Below are 17,233 nucleotides of genomic sequence, written 5' to 3' on the forward strand. Positions count from 1 at the left end.
TATTATCAGCATTTAATCTATACATAATTATTTCATATAATTTGAAATATATTATAAACATCTTTAGATTAAATTGTATAAATGTAAACATTTTTATAAACATTAAAAATGCATCAAGAAAAATGTACAAAAGTGATTTTGTGTCCATAGAAAGCACATTAAATGTAAGTAAAATGTCTACTTTTAAGGTTTTAAATAAGTTTTTGGAAAATAAAATGTCAAAATTTGGTTGAAATAATGTTACATTGTCATTCAGTGTAACACAATATTTATGCAAAAATTCAAACAACATGCTCATTCTGACGTGCACATATTAAAATATCTAAATTAATAATGGAGCATACTAAATTTTATTGGGTTTTAAATAAGTACAAAATTCTTACTGACAAATGGGCAAAACCTAGGATAGTGGCAAATTTTAAAAATGTAAAATTACAACTCATTAGTGTTTGGGGTGAAAGTAATTAGTCTTTTAATATGTCATAAATTTATTTTTGTTGTAAATATGCCTGACAAGATTGTTACACTGAATGACATTTTACTGGGTGTCTTCTGTAAATCAGGGCTAAATGTATGATATTTATTTTTTACCCCGAAAAACAAAAACAAAATTGCAATTACAGAAAACAGAAAACTTTTTGTATTTTTATTTTTAACTACAACAGTTTAAAGCAGTATTACACTTTTTTTTATGCTTAAACACTTTTTCATCTTTGACCCATATACACACACACTTTTTCATCATCATCATAATAATAATTTTTTCCATCTCTAAATGAAAAGATTCCAGATTTTTAATGCATGTGTGCATGCAATGACTGATTTATATAAAGCTTTATTGCAACACTTTGACATTGTTTATAGAACATATTGTAACACAATATAACTTGCAATTTTGCTTATTTGTGCTTATATGATTGTAAAAACCTTCGGTGCATTGAGCCGAGCCATTATTGAGAGCTACTTAAAGACTCACGTCACCTCGGCATAGAGTCCTGCACACCCACATTCAGATAGAGATGTTTGCAACTGGACCATGTTACATCTCACATTACCTGCAGGACATGCCTGAGCTGACACAAGAATGAAGCTTTGAAAAAGTAAGAAAGAAGAAGCTCTAGACGGGACAGATAAGGACCAATAATTCACTCAGATGAGAACATACACATATTCTGCTAAACAAGAGCAGGGTGGCATAAAAAGTTTGCTAGCAAAATCTACAAATAGTATAGCTGGTGTTTAAATTGGCAATTCAACTTATGGATAATTTCCGACTGTCTCTAATCTTTCATTTTTGATTCTGTTTTTGTTAGTTTTATTGAAAACTGGTGTTTATAAACTAAAAACACATGTAGAAGCATTAGGTTGGTCTAATAGGGTGCTTCTACATCTCACATGATAGGCCAAGACTTCCCTTTAATATTCACATGACTTAATTAATATGACTTTATGAATTCAAGCAGTTAAAGGGATAGTTCACCCAAAAATGTAAATTCTGTCATCATTTCCTCACCCCCGTGATTTCCCAAACCTACACGAGGTTCTTCATGCTGTTGAACATAATGGAAGATATTTGAAAGAATGTGGTTTAACGAAAAGCTGCTGGTCCCCACTGACTTGGAAAAAAAAACATTTAAAGTGAATGAAAAAACAGTCAGTGAAGTTACCCATATTCCTCTCTCTCTCTCTCTTCCTCTCTCTCTCTCTATATATAGGTGTGTGTGTGTGTGTGTGTAACATTATTATAATCATACAGCTTGAATGTGAGTAAATGATAATATAATTTCGATGATAATAGTATTGTCCCTTTATAGCCTAAGAGCGAAAACTATAACTCTGTAGCTTTAATAGACTTTATCTAGCTCCGCCCCTTTTCAGCGGAAGTTCAAAGATACTAAAAATACTAAAGATAATGATAGGTAATGTAATGATGATGCAAGCTAATGATTAGGACACAAAATATGGAAAAATATGGTTAGTTTTGTCAAACTGGTGAACGCTACAAACAGCTCAGAAGGCAGAATCCATCCATCCTTAGTGCTGGCATTTAAAGCGGCAGACAACATAACTGCGCATGCGTAATAGGGGTAAAAAAAAATAAAAACAATAATTTAATAATAATAATATATATCTCTAATAATAATGAACATATCTCGGAATTTGTGATTAAAGTGCTGAATTCAGTCTAGGTCAAATAAACCAAAAAAAAAAAAATAAAAAAAAAATCGCTAAACCGTCAAATGTAAAGCCTCACTTTTTAGACTTTGTTACTAGCCTACTATTAATTAGGCATATTTTTATTGGCTTTTTTTTTTAATCGAACAACTAAAAAATGAAACTGTGAAGTTATAAATAGGTTAAAATATAGCCTAGTCAACTCCAAATTAATTACATTGCAATATTAGCCTATCGCAAATTTAAGGATGTTTTTCCCCCCAATATCATTAACAAGGTTCAAATTGTAGCCTACTGAGCAAATAAAACTGTATTAACTAACATAAAAAAGTAATATATATATATATATATATATATATATATATATACTACTGTATGTATGGATATGTATCCTAGCTGTTTTACTATTTCTTAAGTAACGTTAAGGCATCTATGATCGCATTACTTTCTTAATTGTTATTTTTACTTATTAATATATTTTGCCCATAATTTATCGTATGAGCTTTTACATTTTAGGTGACACGAACTGACTTGTTGCAACAGTTTGATATGATCGTCTATCTGTTTATTTTTATGGTTGTCCAAGCAGATCTTCTGTCACGTGAACAAACATCGACAGCAAAATCCCACATAATCTCTCTGTAAACATGTTATCTGTGACCGTTGAGAAGAAATCAGCCATAAAATTGATTACACGCAAAAAGACAATTCACTTTTGACATGGCTTTATTAAGCAGAAATGAATTTATAAAAATAGATATGCATGTGTGTATTACTCTATAGGCCATTCAATATCATACAGACACGAAAACGCAATGACATGGACAGTTTCATTTAATTTCCCCTCTAACAATGTTGCTTTGCTCACAAGAAAATATTCCAACAAATTGCAGCCCATTTATAACAACAGCCTGACGCTATATTTATTTGCCCCAAAGAACAAGAAAAAAAATCTACTGCAAATATTGCAGAAATCCTCTGTGGTATTTCCACAGCTTCAGATCGCACTTTTTCTTAATGGTGTGAAACATTCAGTTGTGTGTTTTATCCAGAAGTTACTGCTGAGTGAGTCCTTGAAGCTGCTCATGAAGGATGAACAGGTGATTTTTAGTTGTTTCTGGTTTCTCTGGGTTCTTATGACTCTGATGAGAGTCCATGAATGGTGCTCAGACCCTCTTGCTGCTGTTTGCTCAGAGGACTCTTTCTTTCTACAGCTGGAGCCAAAAGAGAGGAGTGTTTATAGCAAACAAGATGTTTGTTAAGTCTATACTTCCTTCACAATGTCAGTGTGACCTACACTGTATTTTTGGGGTACATTTAAGTTACACTGGGAGCAGTGGTACAATGGAAAGCCATGTCATAAAACTTCATTAAAATTGGCCTAAAATATGACGTCAGAGTAAAACGTGGAAATAAATAATGTATGCATTTAGCAGACTTACAGTACATTCAGGCCAACATTTTTTTACCTAACATGTAATGCCAAAAACATGAACTAAATAACATAAAATGCGATATAAAACACTCCATTGCACACAATAAAAATTACATAGTGAAAGACTATTTTTTAGACTATTATATAAGTAAATATAAACAAATATTATGGTTTATGCAGGGAATTCGTTACTCTTAAAAATGTAAGCTATAAAAATGTAACATTTTATCGAAAACTTATACATATTGATTTCCTAATAATATATTATTATTTACACTATATTTTACAGCAAAGCCTATAAATTTAAATATATATTACAGTTTAAAAAGTAAGTTTTAATGCAGCATTTTTATATTCTTTTCAATCAAAATGTAAATTTTGTGTATGTTTTTGCAACATTTATTCTACTTCTTTTTATTTTTGTTTTAATTTCATGTAGAGGTTTTCATATTTGAGTGTTCAGTCTTACCTCCTCGGAGCGGGTTTTTGTGCAGGTTCGGGCTCTGTATCATGGTCCCGGTGTGCGGATGGGTGAGACCCGCGCCCTGAGACTGCCAGTGCCCGTAGTTACCCGGATGTCCACCGTAAACACCGTACTGATTAGCGGCGGAGTACGCGCATGCAGGAACATATCCCGATAAATTTGATGAACCCTAAACATGTAAAAAATAATCTTGATTTTTTTTTATATGTGCACCAAAAAGAACGACACCAAATAATTCATAAAAACAGAAAATTATATTATGATAAAATGCAATCAAACTAGAGATCAATTTTAACCAGTGATCAATAGAACAATGCAGTATTATTCGATGACACTCAAAAGATCAAATTTGACTAAACTATAGAAATAATGAAAGTTAAAAACATTTGCACAGATGTCTTGCACTCAGATGTAAATATTATTTATTGCCATTTATGATTGCATAGGCCTATTTAACATCCATTTAACCCTTTTACACAAAACGTTCTTTATAGAGGAAAAAATGTTCTGCATTCTAAGCAAAAGGGTTCTGAAAGATTCTTTGTGGAACCTTTTGCAAACTTCTGAGAAAACATGGAACGTTTATTTTAAAGAACGCTTCTTTATATTGTGCATAAAATTGGAATTGAAGCATGCACACGTAAATTATGCATATTGTAAAATAAGTAAACCAATAAAATAAAAGTGCACCTGTGTGTACTTGATGTCACTTTCTATTGGAGGTTTGTCGATCCCGGTGACTCCGTGAACGGAAGGAAATGAAGGTCTGTTAACGCCCGTCCAGTCCTCCATTTTCGGCTGGTAACTTTCTGTTCCGGTAAGAGCTGTTGAAATATATATAGAATTAAAATAAATCTGCTGCACGTTAACAACAGCAACAAATAGCTATAGCATAGTACTAAAAGATTATGATTTCAAGATACGCGCTAATCTTGGAGTAAAACCATAAAGAACTGAACTTCAAATTGACTTGGTCTGAAAATAAGCGTGCTTCATGCAAACAACATTGATCACAGAAACAGAAACTATAAATGCATGATCAGACTCTTGTGAGCGCTTTTGAATTTTTTAGTTTATGAAATTAAATTAGATTCCCACAGTGATGCCTGATGCCATAAGAAAACATTTTCTTTTTATTATCTGCAATCATGCTTTAAAAACTGATCAGAAGAACCAAAAATAAAAAAAGAAGAGGAAGAAAAAAAGAAACATCAATAGCTAACTTTTTAATCTCCAAACAGCAGAATACATCGAGAGTGCAGAAGCAATGCAACACTAATAATCCAGATAGACCTATTCCCCAAACACCTCATGCATCTTCTCCATTTCAATTTCTCCAATATTGGAATTTTGGGTGATAAACTGGTAAGACATAAAAATTATAGTATCTGATAAATGAACAACATTCCCATTAATCGTTAAAATCGCACAAAGCCAGCATCATAAGTGGCTCCGCCAGGATCTTGAAGGCCTATAGAAGGTGGATTACCTGCGGGGTCCATAAAAGCTCTTATTCCTAATATGTTGCTGACGGTGTGAACGGAGGGCCAGGCCCGGGACAGGTTGACAGACACAGCCGGAGGACTGCACAGTTTGGAGCCAGTCGGGGACATGGCGTTCGGGTAGGAGTAGGGATACACGGGATTATAGGAGATCTGCGGAGGAGAGGGTTTGCTGTCGTACTGACTCGGCTGAGACAGGTTCCCAATCTTGTTTCTTAGAATGCGACTGATGGAGCTCACGGACGGAACGTTATATTTGTCACACACTCCGTCGGCCAGCAGTCTGTCGCGTATTTCCCAAGCGAATATTCCAGGATCGCCCTGTTTGTAATCCCTTATGCTCTTCACCACGTTTGGCGTCGTGACCCGGGGTTTACTCCCACCGATAGCACCGGGTAAAATGGAGCCGGTCTCGTTGTATCTGGCCAGAATCTTGCTCACACAGCCATGAGAGACCCGGAGCTGTCGACTTATGTCGCAAGGCCTGATTCCGAGCTGAGCCAGTTCGACGATCCGGACCCGGATTGCGTTGGGAAGAGGCCGACCGTTCACAAACACCCCACCGAGCTGATTCACCTCCCCGTACGTCTGATCTGCAACAACCAAACACCGTTTAATCAACAAAACAACCAATACAAGTTAGCCATACCATTTTTAGTAGCTGTTTTATTTATTTATTTATTTTGCACTATTGAGGCTGTTATGTAAATTAAATATAAGCCTACACTCAAAATAATAATAAGAACAACACCAAAAATAAATGCTCCACAATATAACAAATAATCTTTTAATTAGCCTGTCTATATTATTATGAACAAGTTTACTTTGAGTGGTTGCTTTGAAACTAAAGGTTTTTATTTTTATTTTGTGGAACAAAAATAATGACAAATGCAGACCAAAAATGTATGTAGCCTATGTATGTATTTATAGATAAAAAAAAAAAAATTAAGAGTGAAAGCGCATGCACTGTCAGAAATAGTGGTAGGAGTCCATTTCTGTCCCCCAATGTACAATCTGCACTAACATACCCCATAGGGATGACTGTCAAAAAGGTACATGTTCCCAAGCCTATGCCAAGGGTACAAAAGTGACAAGCCATTGTACCCATAAAGGTACAATTATGTGCTTTATTTTCTGAGAGTGTGGTTGTAAAGTATGCTATACATTTTTATTAATGTGTGTTTGAGCTATTGATGCCTAAAAAGTTCGACTATCCTAGGCATATGATTTGTGCCATTTTTTGCTCTAAGCATCCGGAGACACACAATATTTACACACATTACATAATTTTAGAAGAACGAGATGCATCGTACTCTCTTTAAAAAAAGAAAAAAAGAAAAAAAAAACTAAAATAAATATATATTTAGTGAACAGTTCTTAAAAGAACCATTTTTTTCTGTGCAGAACATCTAAATAACTTTTTTCAACTATAAAGAAGCTTTGGTGGAGCGTACATTCCATGGCTGTTAAAAATTATGGAACAATCGATAAAGAAGCCTTCATTTTAAGAGTTATGATTAGGCTATTCGTTTGATTTTTATTTATTTATTTATTTTTTAAATAAAATATAGACTAGTTCTAACAGATCAAGAGGAACTTACCCATTTGCATCGTGATATTTCCCTAAAGTGGTTGTGCTCCTTTATCCTTTAACTGTGCTGCTGTTAGTCCTGTGCAGCATTGGAGAGGTTACACTAATCTATGATCCACAAGTGAAACTCCGGCCGTCCAGCAGACTGGCTCGTGCGCTCAATTTGACGCGTCACAGGCTTCGATCACACTAGACAGCTCGTGACTCCGCCCCGATCCTGATCTGGGATCTGCCCCAGCAAGGATATGCTACTTCAAAATGTAGCCTACTTTCCCTGCCATTTTTGGAGTGCATTCATGCAAAATCTTAAATGAAAATAAGGTATTTGAATAGCCTATATTTACATCTGGAAATGAAAGTCGGAATTTATCTCTGTATAAAGCATTTGGTAGTCATTTATTCCTTAATGTCCACACTTTAGTAGCCTAATTGTAATAATATGCATGCAGGCAACGCTTATGAACTACATTATCCTGACGATCTCAATGTTAAACTCAAAGTAGGCCTACAGTATAATATATTAAAAGTAGCTATAGTTTTATTACATAAAATATAAAAGGCTATAATTATATAAAACAAAGAAAATACAATAATTATAATGAAAATTATATTATATTTAAATAGAATTTTAAATAAACGATTCTATTTAAATTAATAATTTTTATTTAATTAAAATATAACTGTATAAAATATAATAAGGCTATACCAAATTGTTAAGAGTTTTGTGGACCCATAATATTATTATTTTAAAAAAACTTTTTAGTTGCATAAGCATCTTAAAAGTGAAAGAGAAAAAGTAAACAGTGGTTCCAGAATTACAACCTGTTACTACAAGGTCTTTGCGCCTTTTCCACTGCTTAACTTAATCAGGAAAGTTACAACTCTGAAAAACAAATAGCTAAACAATCAAATTGAATGGCAGGTTACAGATATTGCTATTAATGTAAGGACAGTGAAAAGAAACGAAGATCATATAAATGTTATTTGCAATCAAATTTAACTGCTACAGACGCAGTGGGAATTTAGTCTCAGTTTAACGAAAGCAACTCGAGGAGAAAAAGTATTGCAGCACCGCCATCTAACGGTGCATTTAGAAAACACAAGCATCAAGTGAAATGCGTATCTAAAACACAATATACCGATATATATATATATACACCTTATAGAACTAGTTTTATTGGCTGTATTTGTTTGCCTTTCGCACAATATAATAAGCTAATTGACATCCTTCTGTACTGTATATTTTATTGATTAAAAATGTAAAAGTTGAATCGGTACATGGACAAAACATGGGTCACATGTAGGCTAAAAGACAGGTATAAAGGCTAAATTAAACATCTAGGTCAATGGGGGTGATTTATTTAGATTGATTAATAGATTGCTTGATTGAGGAGGAAACTCAAAGTATAAAGGAAATGTTAAAAAAGGTTGTACAGTAGGTGTCATGCTAATAAAAAAACGTAACGATTTGATGTCATGATTTGAAGTATTGCTCTTTGTAATTTTTTATTATTACTATTTTCATTGACTTTATTCTTTTTTTAACTAGAAAATGTTTGTCTTTAACATCAAACTCTTATCTTTGAAATTACACTATTTGTTTTCTTTATAAAAATAATAATAATAATAATAATTATTATTATTATTATTATTATTATTTTACACTATACTGTGTGACAACTTGAACTGTTTTATTTGTATGCAGATGCTTTAGGAATATGAATGTAAAACAATTGTCAAGCTACTAAGAAACCCTATATGTGATTTTGTGAGTTTCTGTGTCTTGCATCATTTCTTACAAATGTTTATGTCATATTATACCAAAGAATATGTCTGAGTGAGGGTCAGAAAGACAGACAGAGGTCTGGTTTTATCCAGATGTTTTTGAGAGGGCGTTTCTGGACATAGAGGAACATCTCTCTCTGGGCAGCTGCTACATCACATATACATTTAGGGTTTAGCCATATCTTAGCCTTTACACCACCTGTGAATATGCAGTGTTTCCAGATGTTTTAATGCACATTTTCAATCTGATGAAACTTAAATTTAAAATGAAAATGTTATTTAATATATTTTTTTTGCAAAGATAAAGTACAAAATATGTTTGCAGTTACATATTCACTAGGTCACAATCAGCTATACTTAAGAAAAATAAGAGTAACAGCAAAAATTCTAGCTTATTGTTACTTTCGTCCCAACCAATGGGGTCAAAAGTAACAATGTGCAACTTATGTTCAAAGTGAAATTATACTGAAGTCTTTCTAAATTTCTACAAAATACCACCTGCTATTGTTAGACCACTCTTCCAAGTTACTGGCCACAGCAGAAATATATCTCTGTATACAACATTATCTTTTAAAATGATGTTTTTTTGAAAATGGTACTTTCGCCCCTGCTCTCCCCTCTACATTTATATCTGAATATATGTCAGAGATCGGAGTGGGTTCGCGAATCGTTTGAGTCAGTTCGGGAGTTCAAATCGGGTTCGCGAATCATTTGAGTCAGTTTGGGGATCGCAAATAATTTGAGTCAGTTCGGGAGTTCGGAGTGGGTCCACGAATCATTTGAGCCAGTTTGGGGATCGCAAATCATTTGAATCAGTTCGGGAGTTCGGAGTGGGTTCGCGAATCATTTGAATCAGTTCGGGAGTTCGTAGCGGGATCGCCAATCATTTGATTCAATTCGGGAGTTCAAAGCGGCTTCACGAATCATTTGAGTCAGTTTGGGGATCGCAAATAATTTGAATCAGTTCGGAAATTCTGAGCGGGATCACGAATCAGGAAAGATTCGTGCTTGTAAATTTTCAAATTGGCCATAACCTTTAATTCATTGCTGCCAATGGTGGTAGATCCGCCCCTGCATATTCTTATTCATATTCTTATCACTTAAAAGACAAAAACAAAAAATTACATTTCAAAACATAAAGAGGACTAGAATTACATAATGGGTCTTCTGTACTTGCAACACAGCTAATTGTTACAGATTAGAAATGCATTGTTTAACCCAAATTATAGTTATATCAAGTTCAGTGCTTTAAGTGGCCCAAAATAGATGCCAGTACTCTATTATAGCCAAAAAAATATATATTTTCTGTTTTTGTTTTTTGTTTTTATGACTCCCCTCATCCCCTGAGGTAACAACAACTATATTGAAGGGGTTTCATATACAGCATTATACAGGTGACCTTAATAATAAATCCTTTTATTAGTTTGTGGATTTGCTTGAGCTAGAAAGAACTAGCTACTGAACATAAATAAAATGTGCAAAAGGATTTTGAAAAAATACCCTTAGAAAGAGCTACTGCATTCAAACTGATTCAAATGATTCGCGATCCCGCTCCGAACTCCCAAACTGACTCAAATGATTCGCGATCCCCAAACTGACTCAAATGATTCGCGAACCCGCTCCGAACTCCCAAACTGATTCAAATGATTCGCGATCCCCAAACTGACTCAAATGATTCGCGAACCCACTACGAACTCCCGAAATGACTCAAATGATTCGCGATCCCGCTCTGAACTCCGGAACTGGTTCAAATGATTCACGCTTCATACTCTAAACTAGGAAGAATTAGGAAGCGTGCATTGTGAAGGGCGCTCTGAAAAGCAGCAGCGCAGGCAAAGGATTAAAACCTCTATTAAAGCAGATGTCCAAATGAACGTACTGGTACGCTAAAAGCATGTTCTGGGCCACAGAGAGGTGGTGGTACGCTCAAGAGCTATATTTGGAAGAGGTGGTACTGGTGTGTACCGGCCCACTTGAAGCACTGATCAGGTTCTAATAGTGTCTTGATGCTATTGAGCAGACTAGGACAGTAAGATGACTATCTAGACAAATTTATTAGAGTATTACCAACAGCAAAAATAACAAAATCTTATCAAAAGATAAAAAAGGTCAAAAAGCTTCAAAAAGCAAAGTATCAAAAAGTTTGTTGGATATACAGTAAATAGATTACACATACAATCTAAAACGGTTTTACATGTACAGTCTGATGCCACAGAAGAATAATTTATGTTCTAAAATTTCAATTTTTATCTTTAAACCTTCTGTGTAATCAAAAGAACAACAGTGACCTCTCAAACCTATTAAAACAATGCTACAGAAATGTTGTTATCATTATATTCCGTCACTAGATGGCGCTCTTACACAAAACAACGCTACATGAAGCACACGCGCACACAAAACTGCTTAGATATCTGCTGCTGTGCTATATGTCTTAGATTCAATATTTTTGTCTTGTTTTTGACTTGTTTTCTTTCAATTAGCATATAGACTTTGTTTTTTTTCATTTTGGAGCTGACTGATAGTAGGCACCTTGACCTTGAGCAGGTCCAATAAATACATATTTGGGCACTGAAAATAAATATATTGAATATAAATATATGGCATCTATATATTTCAGCTGTTTGACGCTCATGCATTTCAGAACACACATCTTACTTCAGTTTACAATTTCCTTTAAACCTCCTTGAGATTTGTTTCATGATTTCTTGAGAGCTTGATCGGTGTACATTATGCATAAAAGCTTTCAAAGCACTGTAACGTCAGTCTCACTGTAGCCTGTTATTCATTACAGCATTAAGACGTATTTTTTGACTGCAAGAAATTACATCTAAAGTAGACTACTGGAGAAAACTCCAAAATATTTCGCTATGTACATCTACTTTGGTCTTTATAAGGCAGTCAAAGCTCCAAACATGAATGAAGGAATCGTTCATTGAGGCCAGTTGAATGCCATGACAACAAGGAGCGCGCTCACTTTTATTTGACCAGTTTGGGTGTATTGTGCGAGGGCGTCAATCAACCATTATTTCTGCGCCCCAAATAAATGCAAAACCTGATCTAGCACAAAAACTTCCAGAGGGAGCCTTTCAGTGGTCTATTGACCAGAGCTTAGTTGGTTTGTAGATGTGTTTGCACAGTCCGACCACCCATGACGCACACAGAGCCCACTGAACATTCACATAACAGATACTGTCGGAAAGAGACTCCCAAATCATTTAAGATGATAGAAATTATACTGAATAAATGTCGCATAGAAAGCATAAAATAAAGTTATCTTAAAATATGCACCAAAAATATACAAAGTTCTAATGAAAGAAAAGAACGAAAACAAATAAACAAATAAAAAAGTCGCCAAAAACGCTTTTAAAAGAAATTTGATCAAACAAAAATAAGAAAATTAATTGCAAATAAAATAGTGGATGAACTCTTCCATTGAAATGACTCGCAAAAATGTCCCAGTTAACCTGAATTTACCCTAAAATACTCCCTACGGAACGGGGAGTTGCAGAAAAAAAAAATCTGCAACTTACTTGGAATTAATTTGTAAAACATTGTAATTGTAATGCATTTCGGTCTAAAAAATAAAATAAATGCATTGGGTTTTGATCATTCTAAAACAAGTGAAGTATGTCGATTTAGCGCGCAGTGCTTCAGCCATCAGTTTCAAACATCTGAATGCACAACGCATCATTAACGAAAAGCTTTTAAGCACCACACTAAGTATCAATGACCTACAGCATGTAGCCAGTACGAATTCTGAAGAAGGTCAGTAACAGGATTCTGCTCTTGACGTCAAATATGGGTCGGTTTGCTTGATGAATTTAGCACTTGACTTAAGCTCTAAGCAAAATATTGACCCAAAAGGTTTCCATAATTTGCGCACTTGCCATTTTAAAGAACCCCTTTTTCATCACGGACAGCTCATCAACCATAACATACAACGTTTCGGACCTATCGGGGGTTGTAAATGTAAAATGCGTGCGTTTTTAAATATATCTAATTATAACAGAGGGTCCCATTTGCGCCACGTACGCTTCTGACATGTAAATGAGTTCGGGTGATTTCTCTCCCCCCTTTTTCGTGTTTTAGTCGTGTCACCTCATCCCACTCATGCATTTCTGATGTTCCGCCGTTAGAAGCTCAACTCACTATTTCACGCCCGCAGAAAGTGCTCGAGCCCTTGACTTCAGAGATCCGCCCTCGATCGCCAAGGCCTTTTTTCTGACGCTTTTTTTGCAGGTCCGAAACTCATCTGAGACCTTAAATGAGCCAGACTAATAGGATTGGCTTGGTCAAGCACTGTAGCATCCGAGGAGCATCTGTGATCCGTGTATGTGTGTGTGCTGTCCAATCCATCTTCGTAACCAACTTACCACAACGCTTTTGGAGAAATTCCACTCTCACGGTATTTTGGTTTGGAAAATGTCCCTAAAGAATTCCAGGTCAGGATTTTCTGTCCGCGATATTTTAGACCTCCCGGACACGAACGATGAGGGATCGGCCACTGAAGACACTGAGGATGAGGCGGATGAAGGGCTTTCTGGAAATCAGCAGCGCGCGTCCTCCGGGGATGCGCTTTGGCTCGGATCTCCATGTGGCCACAAATGTACGGTTATGCGCTTTAATTATTTAAATAAAGGCTCACAGTTGGTGTATTGATATTTTTATATCTTAAGAACTTTTTTAAACATTCGAACCAAATAAAACAATAAAAAGTGCACAAAAAAATCTACGGAATACAAAATGCATTCATCATGTATTTGCATAATGATGGTTTTACGCATTTACTCTCTTAAAAATAAAGGTTAGCGATGGAGCTAAAACTTAAACAACTAGCCTACGTAAAAGTTATTTACAGTGGGAAATTATTATTAAATATTCGTCACACTAAAAATACTGAAAAACAGTGAAAAAATATGGTTCAAGCTTTGTTTTTCCTGAAAAGTTCCTGAAAACTCATTTTTGGAAGCAGCCTATGATGGTCTATTATAAAACTTGGTAATTTATTTCTGATGAATGCATTTACATTAATAATGTCAAGTGAATTATTTCCAGCAGTGCCATCAGCATCTCCAGAGGATTTAACTGCAGAACTGTCCACGGATGAGTCTGCTGATCGGGACAGAGAGAGTTCAGAGGACGCGGGGAGAAAGCGCAAAAGGAGGATCCTGTTTTCAAAGACTCAAACCTTTGAATTGGAGAGGTGCTTCAGGCAACAGAGATACTTATCCGCGACTGAGAGAGAACATCTAGCTAAGATCTTACATTTGACTCCAACGCAAGTGAAGATTTGGTTCCAGAACCATCGGTACAAAGTGAAACGAGCCCGGACTGAGAAAGGAATGGACCCGTATCTGCTGTCTCCGCGCAGGGTTTCTGTTCCCGTTCTGCTGCGGGACGGAAGAGTGTGTCATGTTCTCAGTCCACCGGACATCACTGCCTTTAATATGAAGCTGTTCCCTCAAATTCAACCCAGTCATAACATCTGCCCCAGGATCATGACACGTCTGCCATCTGTCAGTCATCTGGGCCACATCCAGCCTTGGTCCTGATGAAGAGGTGCACGGAAAGCTTTTACGCAGCGGAACTCTGAAAATAAGAATCTGTTTCGTCACTCCATTAAATTTCTACAATGTCGAAATATCTTTTTTAAATAAGTTTTTTATGTTATTATGTTTTTTCCCCCGTTGATTTATTTTATTTTCGATGAACCTGAAACACTGGGACTTGTTTAAATGCTGTTTGTAGATATATTTATTGATTTGTACAGTGTATTGATGAGTTTAATTTTTTAGCAGTCAGTTTTCGTTAAATGTAGAACGATTACAAGTAGATAACTGACAGTTTGATAACGTTTAATGCAAAATAATTCTTAGAAATAGCATCTTTAGTTTTTCTATTTTATTTGTAAACTGAATCTATTCTCACTAACCTGTAATAAACCTTTTTCTCCTAAACTTATACATTTTTGTTTTTGTGCTGCAAGAATGGTTGAAACCATTTTCTCTGGAAAAATGAATAAAATAAAACACACACACACACACACACACACACACACACACACACACACACACACACACACACACACACACACAAGTATAAACAATATTCCTCGTCATTACTTTGCGCTTTTATGTGTTTTTGTTTTGGGCTCAACGCACCTGTCTGCACCCTATTAAGAAGACTCCTGGACTTTGAGTTGATGGGGTGGTATTGATGCCCACCCACAACCCACAGCTTCCCCAGTTCAAGACTGGTTGGGACCTTTTGTTATTTATTACCATGTTCCCCCTGATGATAGACTGTCTGGACCTCTGGAAGTGAGCTAGATTCTTCAGTGAAGCTGTAATTTTGTTTGTATGAAAATAAAAAAGATAAAATAAGTTTGTAATATGTGATGTTGCATAGTGTGTTAATAATAAAAAATAATAAAAAGTTGCCATTGTTTTGGTTTTAATTGTGGAAGATGGAAAATTGCAGTATTTTATTATATTTAGAAATTATAATATATTTTGAATTACAATATTCAATTCTAATTGTCTCCTGTAAAATTACAGGAAATTCCTGGCAACTGAGTTGCAGTAAATATACAGTAGGCTACATTAAAATAAATTACAACATTTTACTGTAATAATGCTACTTTAATCACAGTAGCACTGCTGTATAAATACAGGACTCTATTGTATTAAAAAAACAATATATTACCTGTATATTACTTGCTGTAAATTCACGGCAATAAGTTGCCAGGAATTTCCTGTAAAATTACAATACATTTTTAACAGTGTAGCCTACAAGTTTCTTTGCCAGAAAGATAATTTATGAACTTTTAAAAGTATTCCTTAGTTTTATAATTCCAGTGGAAAAAAAATACAAAAATGCACAATAGTAAATTATTCAAATTATTTTAAATGAGTTTGTGTAGTTTATTTTGCCGTCGCCTTTCAAAACTTTGAATAAAGATAGCCCTGGAGATGGAGCCGTTTCACACGTTTCTGGACGTTTTGAGCGCATTTAAGCCGCTTCAAAATAAAAAAAATAAAAATAATAATTTAAAATAAAATAAAATAACAAACGAATGAAAATCTAATAAACTGAGTTCATCTAAAGTCACTATAGACAATCTACGAACTGGCAAACTGGTAAATGTGCCCGTTAAGAGACGCACGCGCACTGCGTTCTCTTTAATGACCACTTGGTGGCAGCATTGCATTTTTTAATGACTTAAAAAAGAAACGGGTTTGCAGTTATTTGTGTCTCAGGCCTAGACATTAAAGTGAGAAACCACTAGATAAAATACAAGATCTGCTTGTAATACAGTTTCTCCATGAACAATTTCTCCCCAAACCAGACCTAATTATTTTTAGTTCAGCTCAGGCTAACAGAAATTTAAACAGAAATTAGGCCTACTCCTCACATGAACTTATCGTAATCATACAATGCGTTCGATCATGCAAAACGTTCAAAAAACGACCTTACAGCCAAACGCAGAATCGAATTACACCCCCAGCATAGATGGGAAAAGATGAATCCACTAAAAAAGTCCACATGCATCCACAAGCACAAGATCAAAGTTACCCTTCTGGACTAATTTACGAAATGGACAGGTCTATTATTTTAAATAAAAATAATACATTTGATGACATTTTATAAATCTTTAACTGAACAGCAAGTAATATAAAGTAGAATTCAAAGATGACTTCTGCAAAGTTTCTATGTAATATAAATATATAATTAAAATTATTATTTTTTAGGCTACACCTTTGATTTAAAAGTTTGCACACCATGATTATCCCATTAATGTCTGACATTTGTGTCAGTTAATCTCTTCATGAAAACCACGTTCTTGATCATTTTCACCTTGCCCTCACAAACAATTCCTCAATTAGATTTGATTTGGTTTTAAAGCGCCCGTTAGGCCCATAGTGGGAGGATGTGACGTCTAGGTGACGCCCGAGCGACGTTCGCAAATGTATACAGCTGCTTTGAAAGTTATTGGAATGCTGAAATGCTGAACGTTCTAAACTTTCTATTTTCTGTGGCCTGGAGGTGGCGGCATTCCAGAAGAGGAGACCATCAGATTCGTGTGTTTGTGTTCATCCTAACGGAGAACAAGCGAAAATATACGCTTTGAAACGTTAAATCACTTGTAATCACTTTACAACATTCCAAACATCCGTTAAGGCGTGTAGAAGACTTTCTTCCATCTTAAATTGGTCTTTTTAGTTGCTGTTTAATCACAGGGTACAAGGTTCTTAATATGC

At 35.1% G+C, this 17,233-nt stretch overlaps 2 protein-coding genes across 5 annotated transcripts; one reads left to right on the forward strand and one right to left on the reverse strand.

Annotated features, from left to right (window-relative positions):
- Positions 1–2,883: 2,883 nt before the first annotated feature.
- On the reverse strand, positions 2,884–7,357 carry LOC127938130 (paired box protein Pax-1). The gene is made up of 5 exons (XM_052534558.1): positions 7,198–7,357; positions 5,584–6,189; positions 4,785–4,918; positions 4,080–4,263; positions 2,884–3,389 (listed from the first exon to the last, which is right to left on the reverse strand). Exons 1-5 carry the CDS (start codon positions 7,205–7,207, stop codon positions 3,310–3,312), a joined length of 1,014 nt encoding a protein of 337 aa, XP_052390518.1. The 5' UTR covers positions 7,208–7,357; the 3' UTR covers positions 2,884–3,309.
- Positions 4,818–14,613, forward strand: LOC127938131 (homeobox protein XENK-2-like). 4 transcript variants are annotated; one of them, XR_008148632.1, is made up of 2 exons: positions 4,818–4,911; positions 14,031–14,169. XR_008148632.1 is itself a non-coding variant. In XM_052534559.1 (2 exons), the coding sequence occupies exons 1-2, from the start codon at positions 13,305–13,307 to the stop codon at positions 14,522–14,524; spliced, it is 771 nt and encodes a 256-aa protein (XP_052390519.1). In that variant the 5' UTR covers positions 13,121–13,304; the 3' UTR covers positions 14,525–14,613. The 4 variants fall into 4 exon arrangements, 2 of the variants coding, with proteins under 2 accessions (XP_052390519.1, XP_052390520.1); XR_008148631.1 differs by having other exon boundaries at positions 4,821–4,911; positions 14,028–14,173; XM_052534559.1 differs by lacking the exon at positions 4,818–4,911 and adding an exon at positions 13,121–13,578 and having other exon boundaries at positions 14,028–14,613.
- Positions 14,614–17,233: the final 2,620 nt, after the last annotated feature.

The sequence above is a fragment of the Carassius gibelio genome, chromosome A20 (genome assembly GCF_023724105.1).
Source record: "Carassius gibelio isolate Cgi1373 ecotype wild population from Czech Republic chromosome A20, carGib1.2-hapl.c, whole genome shotgun sequence".
NCBI lineage: Eukaryota > Metazoa > Chordata > Actinopteri > Cypriniformes > Cyprinidae > Carassius > Carassius gibelio.